Source organism: Colius striatus, chromosome 9 (genome assembly GCF_028858725.1).
Source record: "Colius striatus isolate bColStr4 chromosome 9, bColStr4.1.hap1, whole genome shotgun sequence".
NCBI classification, from domain to species: Eukaryota; Metazoa; Chordata; class Aves; order Coliiformes; family Coliidae; genus Colius; species Colius striatus.
In genome coordinates this window covers 11,672,486-11,692,886 of record NC_084767.1, presented here as the reverse complement: position 1 = coordinate 11,692,886, position 20,401 = coordinate 11,672,486, and the positions used below count along the sequence as shown (strand labels likewise).

At 53.9% G+C, this 20,401-nt stretch overlaps 2 protein-coding genes across 4 annotated transcripts in view; one reads left to right on the top strand and one right to left on the bottom strand.

The window, feature by feature from the left end:
* DELE1 (DAP3 binding cell death enhancer 1) overlaps positions 1-11,112 on the top strand; it is a 20,497-nt gene extending 9,385 nt beyond the window's left edge. The window contains exons 6-12 of one of the 3 annotated variants that reach the window (XM_062002095.1): positions 243-336; positions 1,069-1,211; positions 1,933-2,091; positions 2,999-3,091; positions 6,539-6,695; positions 7,455-7,702; positions 10,529-11,112. In XM_062002095.1, the coding sequence (XP_061858079.1) occupies positions 243-336; positions 1,069-1,211; positions 1,933-2,091; positions 2,999-3,091; positions 6,539-6,695; positions 7,455-7,693 (885 nt within the window). In that variant the 3' untranslated portion in view covers positions 7,694-7,702; positions 10,529-11,112. Of the gene's footprint in view, positions 1-221; positions 337-1,068; positions 1,212-1,932; positions 2,092-2,998; positions 3,092-6,538; positions 6,696-7,454; positions 7,703-10,528 lie in introns of all 3 variants that reach the window. The other 2 variants (XM_062002094.1, XM_062002097.1) reach the window with 2 other exon arrangements.
* On the bottom strand, positions 10,139-20,401 carry PCDH12 (protocadherin 12). Its single transcript, XM_062002093.1, has 4 exons — positions 17,377-20,401; positions 16,892-16,986; positions 15,667-15,818; positions 10,139-10,887 (listed from the first exon to the last, which is right to left on the bottom strand). Exons 1-4 carry the CDS (start codon positions 20,251-20,253, stop codon positions 10,523-10,525), a joined length of 3,489 nt encoding a protein of 1,162 aa, XP_061858077.1. The 5' UTR covers positions 20,254-20,401; the 3' UTR covers positions 10,139-10,522.

Sequence of the window (20,401 nt, the reverse complement as noted above, 5' to 3'; positions counted from 1 at the left end):
CAAGGGGTGATACCAAGCTCCCTGGCCAGAGGGGAGGTGAGCAATGTCCATACAGCTTCCCTAACTATCTGGCTTTGTAGGACAGGGAGATGCTTTATGGATGCATGACACAAGATTACATCACCCTCTTGATAACTATAGCACAGAACAAATGTGTCTCACTGCTGGCTTTCCAGGAAAGAATCTCCTATAGGGTTTGTGTGGTTTTGCTGTCTTAATAGGTTTCTTCTGTAACTGCTCAGGGTGACCCAGCTGGACGAGGGCATTTAGAGGAAGCTGCTTTCCAGTTGCAGCAGATTTTCCGGATTGACATTTCCATTGCCTTGAATATCCTCGGTAACGTGGCCTTGGGTTTGTTTTGTCCTTAAACCACACACTCCCCTTTTTGGAGGGCCTCCAAATGGTTGCAGGTCTTGTGTGAAGGCAGAGATGGCATATAACCAAGCTGAAGCCTCCTTTCAGCAATTTTGCCTGTGCTTTGAGAGATTTATTGTCTTTTGTCCCATCCTGCCACCTGATTTATATCAGCATACTTAAATCCAGGCTTGCTTGAAGCCTGCCCTGTTGTCCTGACATCTGTAGTTGGAAATTAAGCCATCTCTTGTCTTTTTTTTTTGCAACACAGGGTGTTATATCCTTGTATTCTTTTTTACTGTCTGACGTCTCAGTCTTCCTGGGAAGCTGAAAAAGCAATTGCAGAGTTGCAGCTGTAAGAAGAGCTGAAGGAAGATGCAGTGATCTAAGAAAACAGCCCCTGCCCTATATACACCTCTGTTTGCATCACTGAAAAAGCAAGCTGCACCTGTGTGAACCACAGTGCTCACCCCTCATCCTTCTTTGCAATGACAGTAGAATCATTCCTGAAAGGCAGTGTTGCCATTTTTCCTGGGGGAATTTTGGTCCTGTGGAGTAAGGGTTGCTGAGCTAGCTGAAAGTAGACCAGAGCACTTGGCCTGGGCCAAGGAAGGCCCAGGAGTAGTGGGAGAGGTTTCTGTATTTGAGGCTACATTCTGTCTGATGGATTGTTGAGATTTTTTCCCCTCTGATTTTACATTGTGTTCTTCTCAGGGATTGAAAGTATGAGAGCAGGCCACTACAGGATAGCCTATACCTGCTTCAAGCTGGCAGCAGATCGAGGCTACAGCAAGGCCCAGTTCAACGTGGGTCTGTGTTACGAGCACGGCAGAGGCACGGAAAAAGACTTGGAAAAGGTATCCCGTGGCTTGTAGGGTTGTGTGTGTGAGTTTGTGTTGGGTGCACAGGCACTTTTCTCCTTTTGCATGGGGGTGAGAGTCTCTGAAGTCCCCTTAGAAGACGCTGGAAATCGTATAAACTGCGTTTGCGCTGCTGGCTTTAGTGTCACAGTTCCCCTCAGACATGTGCTCCTGAAATCCCCTTTCTCAGAGCTTCTCAGGTCTTCTCACAGGTACTCAGGCTGTGCTGCTAGCACCCAGGAGAGTAACCAGGAGAAACCTGTCGTGTTCCTGTGTTTAAAACACCACTGCACTTCTCTGCCATCCCGTTTCAATACCTCAACTACAGCCTGCCATCTAGTGCAGGCTGGCCACAGCCGGCATCCTGCTGGAGCTGCAAGGATCTGCAAAGGCAGCTTGTTTGGAGTAATTGTGCAGATCCCTGCTGGCACACAACAAGCTTTGGTATTGTTGGCCCAGTGCCACCCCCTTCAACACTGGGAGTTGTGAGTAGAGCAGGCAGCATGGTTGGAGGGCTCTGGTGTAGTCACAGTCCACTGTCTCACTCCAACAGTCTCGTGTTTGTCAGCGGGGAGGTGTGGGAGGGCTGCCGGGGTAAGTGCGCAGCTGATGATAGGTCTAGACAGGGAGGTTAAGCTTGTCCTGGCCAGAGGGGAGTCATGTCATGTTTGAGGGCATGTATTACCTGAATCACGCAAGTGTGTTTCTCTTTTTCCAGGCAGCTTTTTACTACTACCATGCAGCCAGCAGCTGTCACCCCCTGGCACAGTACCGCTACGCACGCTGCCTTCTGTGCCACAGACCTGAAAACGAATGGCACAGGCATCCCAAGGCAGTCACTTTCCTGGAGCAAGCAGCAATGGCTGGGATTACAGAGGTTAGTGTCCACAGTGTGGGAGTTGATAGGAGACAGCCAGCAGGGAACCCTGTCGAGAGGATTTGAAACACAAGACATCCTAGAAAGCAGCATCTGTGGGACTCAGAGCAAAATCCTTCCGGTGTATTTATACTGAGAGCACACAGGAGACAGCCCTGCCTGCATGTGGGAGGCACCTAGGTACCCACTGTCAGTGATGGCTGGCTGTTTGGCTGCTGGGCTTTTTAAGGTGGCTCTTAGACACCTGGTTTAGACCATTGTCTTAGGAAAACTGACCTGTAGCTGAACATGTAGCTCTGTGTTTCATCTCTCATTTCTGTGAGTACAGGTCACTGTGGTGGAGGAACTTCCACGAGATGCTTGAAGTAAGAACAGATCCTCATTTTCTATCTGTGACTTTCCAAGATGAGTCATCCACATGGATCTGTGTACCCTGCCCTCCTTTCTCACTCTCTGGGAGATGCATTTAGGCATGTCCCATCTTGTGCTGCGAGTGCCAGTCGTGCTGGCAGTGACTATGCCTCATGTAGCACACTGTTCCAGGAGGTGCATCTGCTGTATCTTACGGACAGCTCACGAGTAGGAGCTGTTCTCTGGCTCTGACTTCCACAGTGACGTTTGGAAGGATATTCTGGGTCTTACGGTGTTAGCACAATGATATTACAGCACATATAGTGGAGTTCTATAGATCAGATGGGATTTTTTTTTCTTTGTGTGTGTTTACCATGTCAGACTGATCTCTCCTAGGACAGCCCTCCCTTCTCTCCCAGGCTCTGCAGCAGGCAGGGTGCTGAGCTCCCTCATTGCAGTAACCCTAGCATCTGAGCAACGGGCAAAATCACTAAAAGAGCTGGAGTAATGAAGGGGGCAATCCTGGCTGATTTGGTATTGTGTGGTTTTGTTGCAGGCACAGGCTTGTCTGGGAGTGTTCTACATGAGGGGGCTGCAACCTAAAGAAAAGACAGGCCTGAAGTACCTGCTGCTGGCAGCAAGGAGTGGCGTAAGTAATGCCTTTGCAAGCTGTGGTTATTCTCAGATTGGGATCGTTGCAGGTTACAGGTGGCAGATTTGGGGGCTTCTCTGACACGGGAATGAGTGTTGAGAAGGACAGAGTGGAGCTTTAGTGTATCTTGGAGAGGAAGCAGTCCCTGGGGCACAGAGCCACCCAAACACCGGTGTAGAAACATCCCTGTTGTGTTGAAGCAGTTCTGCCTGCACCAGTGCTTATATTCATCTAGCAAAAATGTACAGGTTTCCCATTGTGGAGCATCTGCACCCTCTGCAGTCAAACTCTTCCACTGCTGTGTCATTTTGAGAACTTTATTGTGTCTCTCGAGTCTGTTCTTCAAAACTAGCCCATTATTTCTTGCCTTCTGTAGAGAAGATGAAGACTGTTCCTGTTTCATTGCAGGGAACTTTAACGTACTTAAATACTCAAATCTGCATCCAGCCTTCCCCTGTTGTTTGAGCTTATCCTCACACATCTTGTCTGCATCCCCAACCATTTTCTTGCTCACCTTTTAACTTTCTCTGACTGACCCAGGCTTAGCTTTTTTGAAGGACAGTGCCACAGTCTCAGCATAGTACTGCTCCTGAGCCCATCCCAGCACTCAGAGCAGCACAGGTTTGAGATCCCACAGCTCTGTTTCTTTACACCTCACTCATTTTCAGGATGCACTGCATTGTAATGGTTAGGGGTGGGTTTTTTTTTCATTGTTCATTTTAACTACAGTTCCCACAGCTTTTGTACAATGGAAAAATAATGAATAGCTATTTCCTCTTCTTCTGGCTAATACTCCTGATTCTGTTGCCCTTTAGTTTGTCCTCTCTGTGCCGTTTTGCAGGCTTCAGAGCACTAGGTTACTTTGTCTCTCCATGTAGTTAAGCTGTTCCCTTTTGCTTGTCAGTCTTCTCTCTATTTTCCTCATTTCCCTGTGACCATTTGAAGATGTTGGGCCTAAAACTGGACTCAAGATGGAGGCACTGCCAGGGATCTGACATCATGAGATGCTCTGCTTTGTTCTCTATTTCCGTCCAATAATTCCTAATGCTGTTTGCCCTTTTGCCTGCTGGGTGAGCAGTGACTTGAAACTTTCAGGGAGCTATCACAGTGACTCACAGAATCCCTTTCTATAAGCACTCCTTTGCATTTGTCAACACCGAGTTACCTCTGTGATTGTGTTGCCCCCTTCATCCTGCAAGATCTTCTCTGATTCATTCTTTAAAGGAAATGTCATCTGTAAATGACACTGAATCAAAAGTTTAAAGAAGAATCTGAGCTCTGGATGACACTACATCACTTGCACTTCAGTTTTCACACACTCTTAAGTGTGCAGACTCTGTCAGGTCACTGCTGAGGCTAGACCTGCCTAGCCCCAGCAGCTCAGACATCACTATCACCTTCATGATGGCTGATAGAGTGTTTCATTCCAGAGCTGCTAAAGATCTTTCTTAAGCTGCATCGTTGACCTCTTTCTTCCAGCTTGATGTCGGATGTGTATGTTGCACAGTACAACAATGAATTATCTCATTCAATAGATGACTGGCATTTACTGAATGCCCAGTAAGCCCTTAACAGCAGAACATCTGGCAGGTAACTGCAGGTCCCAGGGACAAACCCCAGCAGATGAGGATTTTGCACATTTTGGTCACAGCCACAGCAGTTGTCACAAGCCAGTCACCTTTCCCCACCTCTGCTTCCCAGTGGGTGCTGGCTGTGATGTAGCACAGCCTCTTAGGTGGCAGGTTCATGCACAGGCTCCCTGGGATGTAACCCCACACCTTCTGCTGGGAGAAGGGCTCCGTGGGCCTCTTCCCATTACCCCAGAGTATGAATTTGTCTTTAGGTAGTTAAAAGGACACTGGATAAAGGGTGAAGCAAGGACAGCACCGTTTGGCTATGACTGAAAAAGGGAAAGCAGGCATAAGAAGTCCTGGCTTCAGTGTTTCTCAGGTTGATGCTCTGCTGGAGCCAAGGGAGGAACTCTGGCAAGTGTTCCAAACAGAACACCACTCCAGACAGCCACATTTTACTTTGGTTACCACTTCTTGTCCTCCTTTATTTCAGGCGTGCAACCAGAGCACATAAAAACCATGTTAAACAGTGGTGTTGAAGAACTGAGCCTGACCTTCAGATTCCAAAGTATGTTGCAGTCACTTACGCTAGTTTGGGGATCTCTCCTCCTCGTGGTCTTTGTTTTGAGGTGTTCATCACTGAAGAGATGGCTAGGGAATACTTGTGACATGAGACAGGGTCAAATAAGTATCATCTGAAGTGCCAATCCTTCAATGTGTTTATCTCATCTCTGAAGAAGTTTATTGCTGTCATAAACTGAGACTTGCAACATTTTGCACAGCACCCACTCATTGAGATCCTCACTTTCCTCTACCAGCTACAACCCAGACAGCAATGTTTGCAATATGTTCTTTTCTCATGAACAATTTTGCTCTCTTTTCTCATGGCTACTTACTTCCTTTTTTTTCCCCTCTGGACTTATTCCCTTTTCTATCTAGCATAGCCTTATTCTTGTTTCTGGCAGTCATACTCTTCAACTGATGTTGCTGGCTTTTTTTTTGGCTGGACAAGGTCTGTGTGACCACTAGCCCACATGGCCTCTTCAATGTCTTCAGAACTGTTGTTTGCTTCCTTGCTGTCTGCAAGACCCTTCTCCTCCTTTTGGGTCTCAGAAATCAAGTGCACAGCCAACACAGGTTTGGGTTTGGCTTCACTGACCCATCTGCAGGGACATCCTCTACTTCCTAGTTCATTCTCAGTACTTACATGTGCCTGAGTAGTTTGGGGGGGATTTTTCTCTAGCACTTATTTGCTTGACTTCATTTCTGCTGCTTGAGATTTCTTCTGGAGTATAGTTAGGGGGCTGCTGAGTAAGATTACACCGTGCTGCTGTGTTGAAGGGCTGATGCAACCAAGGGGAATCTTCTAACCCTTGGCAGCAAGTACCTCAGTCGCATTTGTTATGTCTTTAACAGTGATGAAGTGATGATCTGATCAGGGCAGTTCACAGGGTGTGCTCAGAGCAGGGATGTGATCAGGATGTGGGTGCAGTCAAGGCTGATGCCCAAGTTCTCTTAGCTCTGACCCCTGAGACAATTGGGATGCTCTGCAGAGATAGCAGTTCCTTTGTTCCTGTGACACAGACCTGGATGCTGAAAGGAAATCAGTGAATTTAATTGGAAAGGGATATGAGAGAACAGAGTCCAAGATAGCTGGAAAGAATTTGCACTTTGCTATGTGCTCAGAGAAGGGACTGAATTACTGAAGATAGAGGCTGAGGAACCAAAGACAGAGGGGTAAGTTTTAAAGACGCTGACCAAAGACAGACTGGTGTACTTTAAAGGTGTTAAAGAATCTCTGTTCCCCTTCCGTGTGCTGTCGTCACTTGTACATCATGCAGAGCTGATTGCTGTGTTTTCTCCTGGGGCTTAGGATGCCCAAAGCAGATATCACGTGGGAGTTTGCTATGAGAAGGGCCTTGGAGTGCAGCAGAACCTGGCAGAAGCGATGAGACACTACCAAGAGGCAGCTGCAGCAGGGAACAGGAACGCTGCGGAGAGGCTGCGAGTGTTAGAAGAGGAGGCGGAAGGTACCACGGGCAGTGGGGCAAGAGGGTGTGACCACAGGGGACCACACTGGGACCACAGGGGTAGTGACCCCAAACTCCCCATGTACGCAGTGAGACTGCAGTGAGACTGCAGCTTGAGTGCTGTGCTCAGTGTTGGGCCCCTCACTCACTGCCAGAGGGACACTGAGGGGCTGCAGCACGGCCAGAGCTGGGGAAGGGGCTGGAGCACAAAGGTGCTGGAGAGGGGCTGAGGGAATGGGGGTGTTCAGCCTGGAGGAGGCTGAGGGGAGACAGGAGCACTCTGCAACTCCCTGACAGGAGGCTGCAGTGAGCTGGGGGTTGGGCTCTGCTCCCCAGTAATGAATGACAAGACAAGAGGAAATGGGCTCCAGTTGCTTCAGATTGTTGTTGTTTAGATTGGAGCTGAGGAAGAACGTTTTCCCTGAGAGGGCTGTTAAGCACTGGAATGGGCTGCCCCCTTCCAGTGGGAAGGTGGGTGAGTCCCACATTAGAAGACACATAGCTGAGGTGCTGAGGGACATGGTTTATTTTAGTGAAGGGCCTGGCAGTGTGAGGTGAGTGTTTGGGCTCGATGGTCTTAAAGGTCTTTTCCAACCAAAATGATTCTATAATTCTATCACCAGAGGGAAGGCAGCAGAGGGCCATGGCCCTTTTTATTGAAGGGACTTCTCAGTTCTTTCTAGCTAGTTCCTGTTGAGCTGGAGAAACCATTCCCACAGCAGGACACATCATTAATCTCTTGTTGCAATATACTTTCAGATGTGCAAACGAAGCACACGTTCTCTTCCGGAATGAGGTCCTCTTCCTCCAGCCCCTGCTTCTGGGCTACTGAGCTTGTGCCTGCAGACCTCCACACCTCCCAGCCAAGGCCATCTGCCCTCAGCCTGTCCCACTCCTGGAGCACAGACAGCCTACACGTGAGGCTGCTGGGTGCAGGCTGGAGCCGTGCCCTGGGCAGCAGGGCAGCGCCGCAGGAGCCCCACCGCTGCTGGTGGTAGAGCCAGGTGGTAAGTGAGACAAGCAGGCAGAAGGGCAGCCCTTCTCAGTGTGTGTGGAGCTGGAAGCAGGCTAGCAGGGAGTGGGAAGACAGGAGCCATTTTGATTATCAGGATTGTGAGAATAAGCCTTGTGGTGTGTCCTATGCCACCATGTCAGCTGGCCCTCTGCCTTCTGATACTACGCCCCTTCATGTAGCTAGGTCTAGACTAACAGCATGCCACAGTGATGTGATCTGGGGCTCTAACTCCAGTAGGCCTGCCCATCTTGCAGTGAGATTTACAAGCCAACATATGGCAATGTTGGCAGCTCACTCTCTGGTGGGCCTGGCCTGCCACCTCTGAGGCAATCTGATCTCACTTCAGGGCTAGTGGTTCTGCTGCCAACACGGTCTGGGCTTGTTTCTAGGTTGCCATTGTGGCAGTTTTAATCTGCTTTCCAACCTGTGCAAGCAAGAGAGTGAATTCTGATTATTAAGGCACAGTTTTTTCTGAGATGTGGCTTATGGGTCCACCTGAACTAATGAAAGTAAGAGCTGTCCTCAGCCTTCCTGCACCACTGTCAGTGCCCTTTGGTCCTCAGGGATTATTCCTTCTGCTCTGGCAGTGAGCTGCTCCCATGGGTACACCCCTTTGGGTTATGATGAGCAAGGGTTGCTTCAAAATGCACGTTGTACGTGTTTGCTCAGCACACCAGCTCATTTTCACTCATTTTCACTTCTGTGGATAAGGGATGCTCCCAGGAGGCAGCAACCACTGGCAGGCAGGCAGTGGCAGGCAGCTGGGAGGATCATTTCTTCCACTGGGACAGCTGAATCCGGAAAAAGAAATTTGTCCACACCAGTTGAAACTGGTTCAAGGGCATCTGCACAAACTGTTCAGCTTCCTGTAGCCGTGGTGCTCTGCTGCTTTGTGTAGATCAGGCCCTGAAAAACAAAGGCAACAGCCCCATCCTGAACTTGCTGTGGTCTCCCTTCAGCAAGGGAGTGGCACAGCCAGCACTCAAACACATCTGATTGTTCTTCTAGTCTGGTCTCTCTTTCTGCTCAGACCAAGCTTTCTTAGCCCATTTCCTTTATCAAGCAGGATACAATTAGCAGGAAATTCCTCGGGTGGATTTCCTCTTCTGGGATAATCCACAGCATGGGCCAGGACAGGCCAGGGATGGGGGTGGCAGGGCCTGGGGGGGTGGGGGTTGAAAGCACTTTGTGGAATCAGGAAATGGAACTGAGAGAAGAATTTGTCTCCTTTTTAATCTGCTTATTATGATGTATTTTTGGGTAAAGGTTGTCCTTCAACAGGCACATCAAAGTACCTTTCTAGAGGAAGACAGTGAGGTTGTGCTGTGTGTTTGCCCTCTGTGTGTGTTCCCAAGATGTGGACGAGCCCCACAGGGCTGCATCTCCTCACAGTCACAGATCTGCCTCCCTCTTGGTTTGCACAGCTGCAATCTGAGTCAGAATTTGGCTCACTGTCATTGTTTTGGTGCAATAGCCTGTTTTGTTTTCAAAATAAAACAGCAAAGTATTTCTGTGGCAGTAGGAGCAGGCTGGGGCAAAAGCCCAAAAGTGGAGCTTATTGCCTGAGATGGGGGTCATCCATAAAGTACTTCGGAGACTCCAAATGCAGCAGAGGATATTTGGGATATTAAAGAGTGTACCTGGGGAAATCTTAACTCTGTTGCTTTTGTCATTTGGTCCCAGAACCAACAGAAAGGGATAACTTCCTCATTTACTCTGCTTTAAATCATCTGTGTGATTGCCCGCTGCTGTGGCTTGTGTGTGTACACACTAATCAGGGCACTGTCAGCTCTAGGTGCATGGGGAAAGAACATGGGTAAGACCCTCTTGAGATGCTCAGGGATCATATCTGCTGGGGCACACTGCTGCCTCTTTCTCAAGAACAAAAATGGAAGCCAAAAATAGCACCCAAAGACACCTGATGCAAATCACACTTGCGCCACTGTCACCTTTCCACTCTCTGGGCACAAATCCCCACAGCTAACACCACCTGTGTGCTTCTTCTTTTGCCACTAATACCTGCAGTGTAGCTCTCCTGCACCTGCCAGTGTCCTGAAACTGTCTCAGAGCTCATACACGTTCAGCTCCAAGCGAGAGCCCGGGATGTGGTTGAAGCTCGTGCCTGAAGATTTCCAACCGGCGCTTTCACGCTTCCCTGTTCCCAGGTTACCTTTGGCAGACTCCAGCCATCTGTTGTCTGCTTCTAGGCAAGGACTACACTCCAAAAAGCCCATAGCCTCAAAAGACAGCACAGAGAAAGAAATGGAGATGCCAGTGCTGATGGGTGGTTTACAAACTGCCAACTTCCCAGTGACAAAAGCTGAAAGGATGGGGGGGAGGCACCAGGCAGCTCTCCCCTCTTGGAGTCAGTTTCAGGCTTTCAGCAGATACAGCATGATGTCAGCTACACTGCACCTTGTTCCAGGGATAGGGAAAAAACACACAGTTTTATTTAAATAAGAAGTGAGAGCCTGGAGCCCAACTCTGCAGCACCACACTGTTTGATTGTCCCTGGGGACATGCATGGAGCCATGCTGCGTGGCCACCTCCCTCCCCTCGGAGAGGAAAAGGCTCTCCTGCTGTGGTGGCCAGGTGAGGGATGAGGGTGGGAGGGGAGGACAGCAAGAACAGGCAGGGAGAAGGGAACTAAACAAGGTGGAATCAGGCATGGAGAAACTGGATGGGGTGAGGCAATGACAGATGTGGCTGTTGTGACCAGTCTAGACGTGGATGGTTGATACAGCAACCCTGTAAAAGCACACATGTGCACCCCAGCTGCAGAAGGCAGCTCTGCCTGACTCTGCTCTCCTTCTCACAGGACAGGAGCACTGTCTTCCAGCCCCAGGCTCTTCCCGTGTGCCGACAGCTGCCGCAGAAGCCCGGGGCCCGTTTCATTGTGGACTTGGGCCTTCTGGGACAAAATCATTTCAAAGAGGGTGCTCATTTCTGAGAGGAAAGTGCTGGCAAGTCTCGTCCCAGCAGCGTTTGAGTCAGCTCCAGCACCTTTCCCAAAGGTTTCAAAGGTCCTTGGTTTCTCCTGCCTTGCAGCTTCCTCGTCCTGAGGTGAGTGAGGAGAGTCAGGGGAGAAGACGTTGTCCTTGTAACTGCCGGTAAGTGGCAAGGAGAGCCGAGCCACCCAGGCTGGGTCTGCAGCCGTCAGCCTCTTGAGGGCCAGCTCTGGAGGGAGAGAAAACAACAACTGCTGGTGAGATGTGGAGTACAAGAGAGAAGAGGAAGGGAAAAAAGAAGAGTGATAAATGAGGAGACTTGATGAAATGAGCTGTGAGAGGACTGGTGGTAAACAGGTCTCGAGGTAAGCTACCAGCAGCATCACTCAAACCAACAGCTTGGGAAAACCAAACCAACTGGAACTGGTTTAAAACTCTTGGGTTTCTGCTTTTTCTTCTGCTTTTTTTTTTTTTCCATTCAATAACCACGAGCATCCCTCTGCTTTCTCATTTGTTGCAGCCTCAAGTGGCACTTCACTAAATTGTTAGCAAAGCCAAAGAAAAGGAGGGTTTAGGGCTGGCTGGAGGGGAGATGACAATGGAAAGCTGTCAAGGGGGAAGTGTCAGACAGAAAGGAGGTCACTGATGGGCTTCTCTTAAGGGTCACTCTAGGGTGGGAATTTGCTGGTAAGCAGGGATATTAAGACCAAGGAGAAAGTGCTTATTGTGAAAACAGCAATAACAGAAGTAGAATGAAATTCTCAATTATAAAAGGCACAGCTGGGTGGCTGAAGACTGGTAACACAGAAATTGAGCTATAAAGTAGTTGCTCATCAATTGGGAACAGCTGAAGAGCAGTGGGAGCCCAGCGTGGGTGGGAGCTGCAGGCTTGTTAGTGTCCCAGTAATGTGATTCTGCCCCAAATGGGCAAATGAAATGATACAGTGTGTTGGTCAAGGTATTCCCTGTTGGCACAAAGGCACATCGCTGGCATTGTTACTAGGTCTGGTGAGACCTGATTAGGAGCATTACATCCAAATCTGATTATCCAGCCCTAGGAAAGAGGCTCTGAAATGACACAAGTGCAGAGAGAACTACTGAAATGAGGAGTGAGTCCAGGCTTACACAGTGGAGGCTCCAAGGGATAGGGGTTGCTTAGCCCAAGGAAGCAAATGCTCACAGGGGATCAGGCATCAACCTGTCCTTACTCTGACGAGATAAGCACCGACAAAGGAAACGTCTCTGCTTAAAATAGTGTTGCCAAAAGAAGAAGTGATTGTAACTGGCCATGAATAAACATACACTGGAAATTAAAGGAAGGACCCCAGAGCAGGGTGAGCCTGGAATAGCTTCCTCATCAGACTTCAGGAAGCAGGGCTTGTTTTTTAAGGTAGAGCTTTGCAGTTGGTAAACAAGAGTCCGTGCCGTGCTGCACGGCCACTGCCTCCCACCCCACAGGAACCCCGAGCCCCAGGGGGGCTGGAAGCCACAGGCAGGTTTGGGAAACACTTCTTGAGTCACAGAAGCAAAAACAAGTCAACCGTGTCTGGCAACAAAACACAACAGCCCCAATCACAGGTCGTCGCAGCTATCCTGTGGCTCTGACTTACAGAGTGACCTCTGAAAGGAGAGTCCCTATCCCAACACACTTACCGTGCTGCTCCCATTAAGACAATCAATCCCCTGCCACAGCATGGCACCTGTGGGCCTCAGGCAGAGGCTGCTCAATCCCTGGCACCACTCTCTTTCCTCAACCAACTGAGCAATGAGTCCCTTTCCTCTGGAAAACAACCAAGGTGGCCTGTGGGTGAAGGCTGGGATTCAGACCTGCTAAGTGGAGAAGGGCAGATACATTGCTTACATTTCATTTCAGCTGAAGCCCCAAAATCCTTTTGTGTTGCTTCACTTTCTGCCTGCAATCTCTATTTTCTTTCTGCCTCAGTGACTGGTCCCTAAGAGCTCCCTCATGCATACCGAAGTCCCATGTTTTTGCTCTTAAAGCATCCACAGTTCTCTCCTCAGCCTCTGAAGCCACTGCACTCCCTGAACCCTGGGATGCTCTGGAGCAGGGCACAGCAGCAGCCTGCTCACTGCAGGGACAGTGAGACTCAGTGGGGCTGAGGGTCCTATAACCATCAAGCTTTATAATTAGCTGTGGTTAATTCAACCACTAATTCTTTACTGCCTTATTTTAATAGTGTTTCAGGAGCAGGGGTTGTTTTTATCATCAATAAACTCTCACCTGCTACTTGCACGAGCCCTTTCTTGCTGGTGGAGGGCAGGTGGTGGAGAGTTCATTGAGCAGCTCCATGCTCACAGCATAAACAACCCCAGAGCTGTCTGGGACAGAAGACTTGTCCTCCCCCTGCTTGAGGAGCACAAAGGCTCAGCCAGCTGTTAGGATACAAGCAGTGTTTCCTTCCTCCTGCTCTCAGGATGCAGGTCCACTGCTCTGTTTGTGTTTGGGAGAGGAGGAAGGAGGCTGGCTGCTCAGCTGCTTTTTTGGGAAGGTCTGGGCTGATGGGGAAGGTTGTTTTTCACTACAGGGCAGCCTCTTTTGTCATGTCCAGCACTCCTGCAGGGGCAGGAAGCCACACTGGCATCACCTCAGTGTGCACCTCTGGTCTTCACTCTGAATTTACAACAGAGTGGCAGAAGGGTTGGGGTTTTTCCAGGTAGCCTGGGAGAGGGCACGTGGTGGCTGTACCTCACCATAGCACACATCTTCTGGGATGCTGCCTGTCTGGGCAGGACTGGATCTGGGCAAACATGCTGTGGGTGCACAAGTCCCTTTACTAGGATTGATGGATGTCATAGAATCGGTTTGGTTGGAAATAAACCCTGAAGCTGCTGCAGTCCCAGCCCTGCCCTCACCAGCACTAACCCCATGGCTCTCAGCACCTCGACTCCACGGCTTTGGGATCCCTCCAGGGCTGGGCACTCCCCCAGCTCCCTGGGCAGCCTGGCACAGGGGCTGACACCCCTCTCAGGGAAACAGTTCTGCCTCAGCTCCAACCTCAACAACTTGAGTCCATTTCTTCTTGTCCTCTCTTTCATGACTGGGGAGCAGAGCCCAACTCCCAGCTCCCTGCAGCCTCCTGTCAGGGAGTGTCAGAGAGTGCTCCTGTCTCCCCTCAGCCTCCTCCAGGCTGAACACCCCCATTCCCTCAGCCCCTCCCCAGCACCCTTGTGCTCCAGCCCCTCAGTGTCCCTCTGGCACTGAGTGAGGGGCCCAGCACTGAGCACAGCCCTGGAGCTGCAGCCTCCCCAGGGCCCAGCACAGGGGACAATCTCTGCCCTGCTCCTGCTGCCACACCAGTGCTGAGCCCAGCCAGGATGCCACTGGCCTTCTTGGCTCCCTAGGCATATACTGGCTCACGTTCAGCCATTGTATACATATAGGATGAGTAGAGCCATGGGATGGGGCTGAGCAGCCTCTTCAGCAGCTGCTCTTCTGAGGAAGACTCTCTCTCTCATTTGACCCAGCCTTTCCTCTATACTACAACAAAAAGGCAGGAAGGCAAACAGAGAGGCAGCGTGGTTCTCTCTATAAGCCAGAGCCCAGAAGATGCCCAGCTCTGGAATGAAACCAGCAAAGCTCAATGGATTCCTCTTGCTGGGGAGGGGCACAGAGGCTCCACAACACAATTCCTGCCACAGGACGTGAGTCAGCCCGACGCTTTCAAATTGAAATGCCACTAGAAGAGGTTTTTAGAACAAATCAATAAAGGGAGCATGTAGAAAATGTCAGACCCAGATGGTGCTCACCCTGGAGTGCTAGAGGAACTCAGATATGAAATTGCTTGGTTTATTAACTGCTGTTGGTTAACTACTGCTTCAAATGAACGTGGTATCGAGAGGATGGGAAGGCAGAAGTTGTGAGAGGAGTTTCTGAGCACATGAAGGTGAATCTAGTGTAGGCAGTTGCACAAAAACCATCATATGGGAAACTGGGCAGAGAGCTGAGTGGGTGCCAGGCATTCAGACAAGAAGCAACGTGGCCTGGGCAAGGCAGGGAAGGTGGATGAAGAGTCCTGGTTGCCAAAGGACACCTGAGCTGGCAGAAGAGCACCAGGCAGGCTCACTGAGAAACAAGGGCAGGAATAAACCATCTGCCCCACAAAGGGAGGTCCTTGGTGGAATCCCAAAGTATCTGTTCAACACAGTGATAAATGATGTAGGGAAGGGGTTGGTGGTGGTGGTGACTCCACTCAAACACCAAAGCAGAGGGATGCTGGATGGCCTGAGTGTACCGAGTGCCAGAAGCAGAAAGTGGCTGGTGGATTTGTGTCACCAACTGTTGTCATGGGGAGTGACACATCAGGCATTGAGACTGTCCCATCACACAGAGGAGGGAGCTGGTAGTCACCACAGGCAGTTTGGTAGCAGAGCTCAGCTTGGAGCCCAGACAGGAATGAAGAGCAAACCAGATACCAGCAGCGTGGAAGGATCCTGAGCTCTGCACACAGCTCTGGCCACCACACCTCAGTAAGGACAGGCCAAAGTTAGTTACAGCTCGCTCACAGGACAAGAGACTGGACTAGCTCCTGGTAGGAAACAAGAGCCTGATGGGGCTCCAAGGGTGTGTAATATCTCGAGGGGCTTGCCAGGGACAGCTCTTCACCTGCCTTGCTCTGCATGGACTAGGAGACCATGAAAGGAGAGAGCTCAAGTGAAACTGGGCTTCAGCCCTACACAACAGAAGCCAACCTCAAATCAACTGAGCAGCAGCAGATACATCCATGGAAGCAAAGATCCACCAAGAGGGACTAAACACATGAAAGAAGCCCTATGTGCAGCTCAGCAATTGCCTTTGCTGTAAGCTGCCTGGTACCATAAGCACAGGGTGGCCCATCCACACCGTCCCCTGTCAGAGCTGCCCCAGGAGCTGAGGCATCCCCCACCTGCAGCTTGATCCCAACTGGGGACAGTGTTCCTGGGGGACATCCCTCTCCTGCAGCCCTGCCCAGCCCCAGCATGCCCCCAGTCCCATGGCCACCTCACTCACCTGCCTGGGGCTCCAGGAGGGTCTCCAGCTCCTCTCCCACCAGCTGCTGCACCGAGAGCTCGAAGCCGCTGTCGGAGTCACGGTCCTCGGCCTCGCTCTCGCCGTGCCCACTGTCCTTCGTGCTCAGGCAGTCAGCATCCAGCCCCGCAGCCCTGTGCCACGCCACAACACTCAGCTCACACTGCAGCCCTCAGCACAGCCCTCCCCTGACCATTACCATGAAGGTGGTTGCCTTTATCCCCCCCATTAAACGAGCCAGAGGTGGCTTTGGGGTGCATCACTCGCTCTGCTGAAGGCAGAATCGCTTCAGTCCCCCACCCTTGAATGACTTCTGAGACCACAAGGACTGAGATCAAGAATGCCACAACCCCTCCAAGAACTAGACCCTAGCTAGGTGCTGCTCCACCTTGCCAGAGAGGGGTTTTATCCTCCTGCAGGGAAATCCTCAGCAAACAGGGAGCTGCTGGCTCCTCCCCATGAACTCAGAGGAGCTGCCCAGGTGCAGGACCAGGTGAGGAGCATCACATCCCAGCCCTGCCCAGCAGCCTCAGGGCAGCTCTCTTTCCCTCTCTCTCCTCAGAGAAAGGTGATGAGAAAGGTGGAGAAAACAGTGTCTGCCCATGGCCTGGGCAGAGGGAGATGGGGAAAGTGGTGAGGCAGTGATGAAGCCCTGGCATCCTCAGGAGTGTCCACTCAGAGATATCAACAGCATCATTTAATAGGAAGGCCATAAAGTTTGTCTCTGGGAGCATCTTCAGCACAGTCCTTCCTACCCCTGCTAACAAGCATCTCCCTCACTAGCCTCCTGGCCTGGGAACCAATGCCCGAGACTCATGTCAACAGGCAGCAGCATCTCTGTAAAGTACCCAGAGCCAGGAGAAAACTCATCCCTGTGCTGCTGCCTGCAGAGCTGGGCCCCTCTCCCTCACCCCTGAGCACATGGCTGCTCCCCTGCCTCGCACGGGCAGTTGTCTGTGGCACATGGGGAGTGTGGAAGGAGCTGCCAAGGGTGCCCCAGGAAGGGGGCAAAGAGCAGCCCTAGGAGAGCACTAAAAGGAGAACAAGGATACAGAGCCAGAGGAGCACAGCCATGCCCTAACCCGCCTCCCTAGTCTGAGGTCAGCAGAAGCAGGGACAAGGTTTTAGCCTGTGTCTCTGGTGCCCTGGAGTCTCCTGCCCAGAGAGGCTGAAGCAGGGGAAGGGAGGGGCTGAGCACCAGCCTTACCTGCTGCCGTTCTTGGCCGTGTACTTGTTTCCCCTGTGGTTTGTTTTGGGCTGGAACTGGCCCTGGTGCAGCAGCGAGAGCAGCTGGGAGATTTGCTGTAAGGCAGGAAAAGCCTGTTGAGCCGTGGCAATGGCCACTCAAGATGCTTCCTGCCAGGACATCCACTCTGAACCCCCCCCCACGGCCTTTTTATAGTGTTTCCTCCTCCTGCAGCTGGTTCAGCATCCCCACACAGGGGGAAAAACAAGGGGCTGGGCAGCCCACAGGCCCCAGCTCTCCCGTGGGGACATGAGCATGGGGTTGTCCCCTTCCCTCCCGGGGAGGCTCTGCCTGTGGTGGTGTGGCCGTTCTTCCTACCCACCCTGGGTACCTCTGTACCTCTACCCAGGGATGGGAGAAGACATGCAAAAGCCATTCCTACTCCCTTGAGGTGCACCAGAAGGATCTGTGGGGAGTGTCCAAACCTGCTGTGGGGCAGCTCTCACCTGCACCGGGGCAGACTCCATGGCGAACTCCCCCGTGGGGCTCTGCTCGGCCAGTGCCACCAGCGACAGCCGCACCAGGCTCCTGAGGATGTGCTGGTGGGGCTGGGGCTGCCCGGGTGCCCCCGAGGCCAGGGGCTGTGGGGCTGGCAGCGGGGGCTCTCCCAGGGGCACCGGCGCTGGCTTCACCAGGCTCCTGCAGTGCGGTGCCGCCGCCGGGGGGCTCGCGGCCTCCCTGCCCGAGTGTTTGGGTCTGTGGGGCTGGCGCTGCAGGATGGGCAGCTCAAAGGTCTCCTGCTGCTCGTCTGAGTCCTTTTGGGCCCTCTGGTTTCTCAGGGTCCTGTAGAGAGTAGGGGTGAGGTGGAGGGCAGGCTGCGGGGAGGCCCCCGGCGCAGGGGGGTCCGCGCCGGGCAGATCCTCCTGGCAGGGCTGGGGGGGCTCGGGCTCCCGGGGCCGGCCCCGCAGCAGCGGCACCAGGTGGATGTCTGTCTTCTGGATCTGCCTGTGGGGCTTCTTGAGCTGCTGCTGCCGGCGGGCATCCTCCGCCTCCCTGCAGTTGTAGGCCATGCCGTCCTTCTTCTCCTTCTTACGCACCGACAGGGTTAAAGCCAAGAGGAGAAGGCAGCCGCCCAGGAGGGCGGCCAGGCAGATGACAACCAGCACCGAGGGGCTCAGCCACCCGGGATCCCGGGCTGACATCTTGGAGAACGCCCCGTGGCGCCGGAAAAGCAAGCGCAGCCGTGCCAGGGCGTGCAGGGGCACGTCCCCGCCGTCGCTCACCCGCACCAGCAGCTCCCGCTCGCTGCCCACCAAGCCGCTGGCGTTGCTGGCATTGAGGGACACCCGCCCCGAGAGAGGGTCCAGGATGAAGAGCCTGGCGTCGTCCCCCCCTGCCACCTCATACCGCAGGGCCCCGTTGGTGCCGGAATCCAGGTCACTGGCCACGACGGCGAAGAGGAAGGGAGCGGCGGCACACGGCACGAGCGTGGCGTTGGTCGGCGCTGCCGCGCTGCCGTTGCCGGGGGCCAGCCAGCAGCAGCCCGTGGCCACGTCCACCAGCACGCAGAGCGTGGCCGTGCCCTCCGCCAGCGCCGGCGCGGTGATGACGGGCGCGTTGTCGTTGCGGTCGAGCACGGCCAGCCTGACGGAGACGTTGGACGCCAGCCTGGGCTGACCGCCGTCCTCCGCGCTCACCACGAACTCCAGGCTCCTCACCTGCTCGTAATCGAAAGCCCGGAGGGCAAACACGTCGCCGGTGGTGGGGTTGACGGAGAGCAGCCCCGAAGCGGAGGAGTCCGGGATGCTGTAGGTGATGTTGCCGTTGAAGCCCAGGTCGGGGTCGGTGGCGCGGACGCTGAGCAGGAAGGCGGGCACTTCGCCATTCTCGGCCACAGCGGCCTCGTAGGCGGCCTCCTCGAAGGAGGGAGCGTTGTCGTTGACGTCGCTGATGCAGATGGTGAGGTGCTTCAGCACGGCCAAGGACAGGGCGCCCTGGTCCCGCGCCACCAGCGTCAGGTTGTACTCGGCGCGCAGCTCCCTGTCCAGCGCCGCGTTGGTCAGCAGCACGTAGCTGTGGCCGGTGGTCCTCTTCAGCCTGAAGTGCTCGTACCCCTGGCTGAGGGAGCAATGCACTTGCCCGTTACTCCCCGAGTCGGGGTCGCTGGCCGTCACCAGAGCCACGAAGCTGTCCTTGGGGAGGGCTTCGGAGAGCACGGGCGCCCGCGCCGCCCAGGTGACGTGGACGTCGGGAGCGTTGTCGTTGACGTCCAGGACTTTGACCAGGACCTTGCAGTGCGCTGGGATGGGGTTGGCCCCCAGGTCCCGGGCTTGTACGTCCAGCTCGTAGGCATGGGTTTCCTCGTAGTCCAGCGGGTGCCTCAGGACGATGCTGCCCGTGCGGGGGTCGATGCTGAAGGCGCTCAGCACCTCCGGGGCTGCGTGTTTGCTCAGGCTGTACTCGATCTCCCCGTTGGGACCCTGGTCGGGGTCGGTGGCAGTGACCGTCACGAGATGTGTCCCGGGCAGAGCATCCTCCCAGACTTCCACCGTCAGAGAGCTCTCTGCAAACACGGGGCTGTTGTCGTTGGAGTCCAGCACGATGACTCTGATTAAAGCCGTACCCGACTTGGGCGGCTGCCCGTGATCGGTGGCCGTCAGCACGAGGTCGAAGGAGGAGTGCAGCTCCCGGTCCACTTCTTTAACCAGCACGAGCTCGGCGTGCCTCGTCCCGTCAGAGCCGGGCACGACCTCCAGAGCGAAGTGCTGGCTGGGGGAGAGGCCGTAGGAGCAGCGCGCGTTGGGCCCGGCGTCGGCGTCCAGCGCCCGGTCCAGCGGGATGCGCGTCCGCAGGGACGTGCTCTCCGACACCTCCAGCTCCAGCTCGGCCGTGGGGAACCGCGGCGCGTGGTCGTTCACGTCCAGCACTTGCACTTCCACGTGGATCAGAGCCGGGCTTCGGGAGGCCAGGACGTCGAAGGACACCCAGCAGGGATCGCTGTGCCGGCACAGCTGCTCCCTGTCCACCCGCCCGGCCGTGCTCAGCACCCCGTCCCCGCTCCCCACGGCCAGCGGGAAGCTCCCGGGGGTCTCCATCAGCTGGAAGGCATCGCCCGACTCCCCGCTCCCCCCTCCCTCGACGTGCTCGGCCAGCGTCCCTATCACCGTCCCCGGCGGCACTTCTTCCAGCAGCCGGTAGCGCACGGTGAACGTGGCCACCTCCTGGGCATCGGCGGAGAGGAGCAGGTACCAGCACCACAGAGCCGGGACGTGCAGAGCGGAGCGGCCGAGCAGCCGCATGCTGCCGGCGCAGCCCCCGGGCCCGCGGCCCCGACGCCGCTCACAGCGGCAACGAGCCCTCGGCGCCTTCTCCCACCTCCGCATCGCGCAGGCACCAGCCGGGGCTCGGCAGCGACGAACGGCGAGAGAGCGGGGCGGCCGTGCCCCGCTCTGCCATGGCCGGGACAGCCCCGGCGCACACGGAGCCGCCAGCGCCGCTGCCCGCGCCGGGGACCGCGCCGGGACCCGCGTT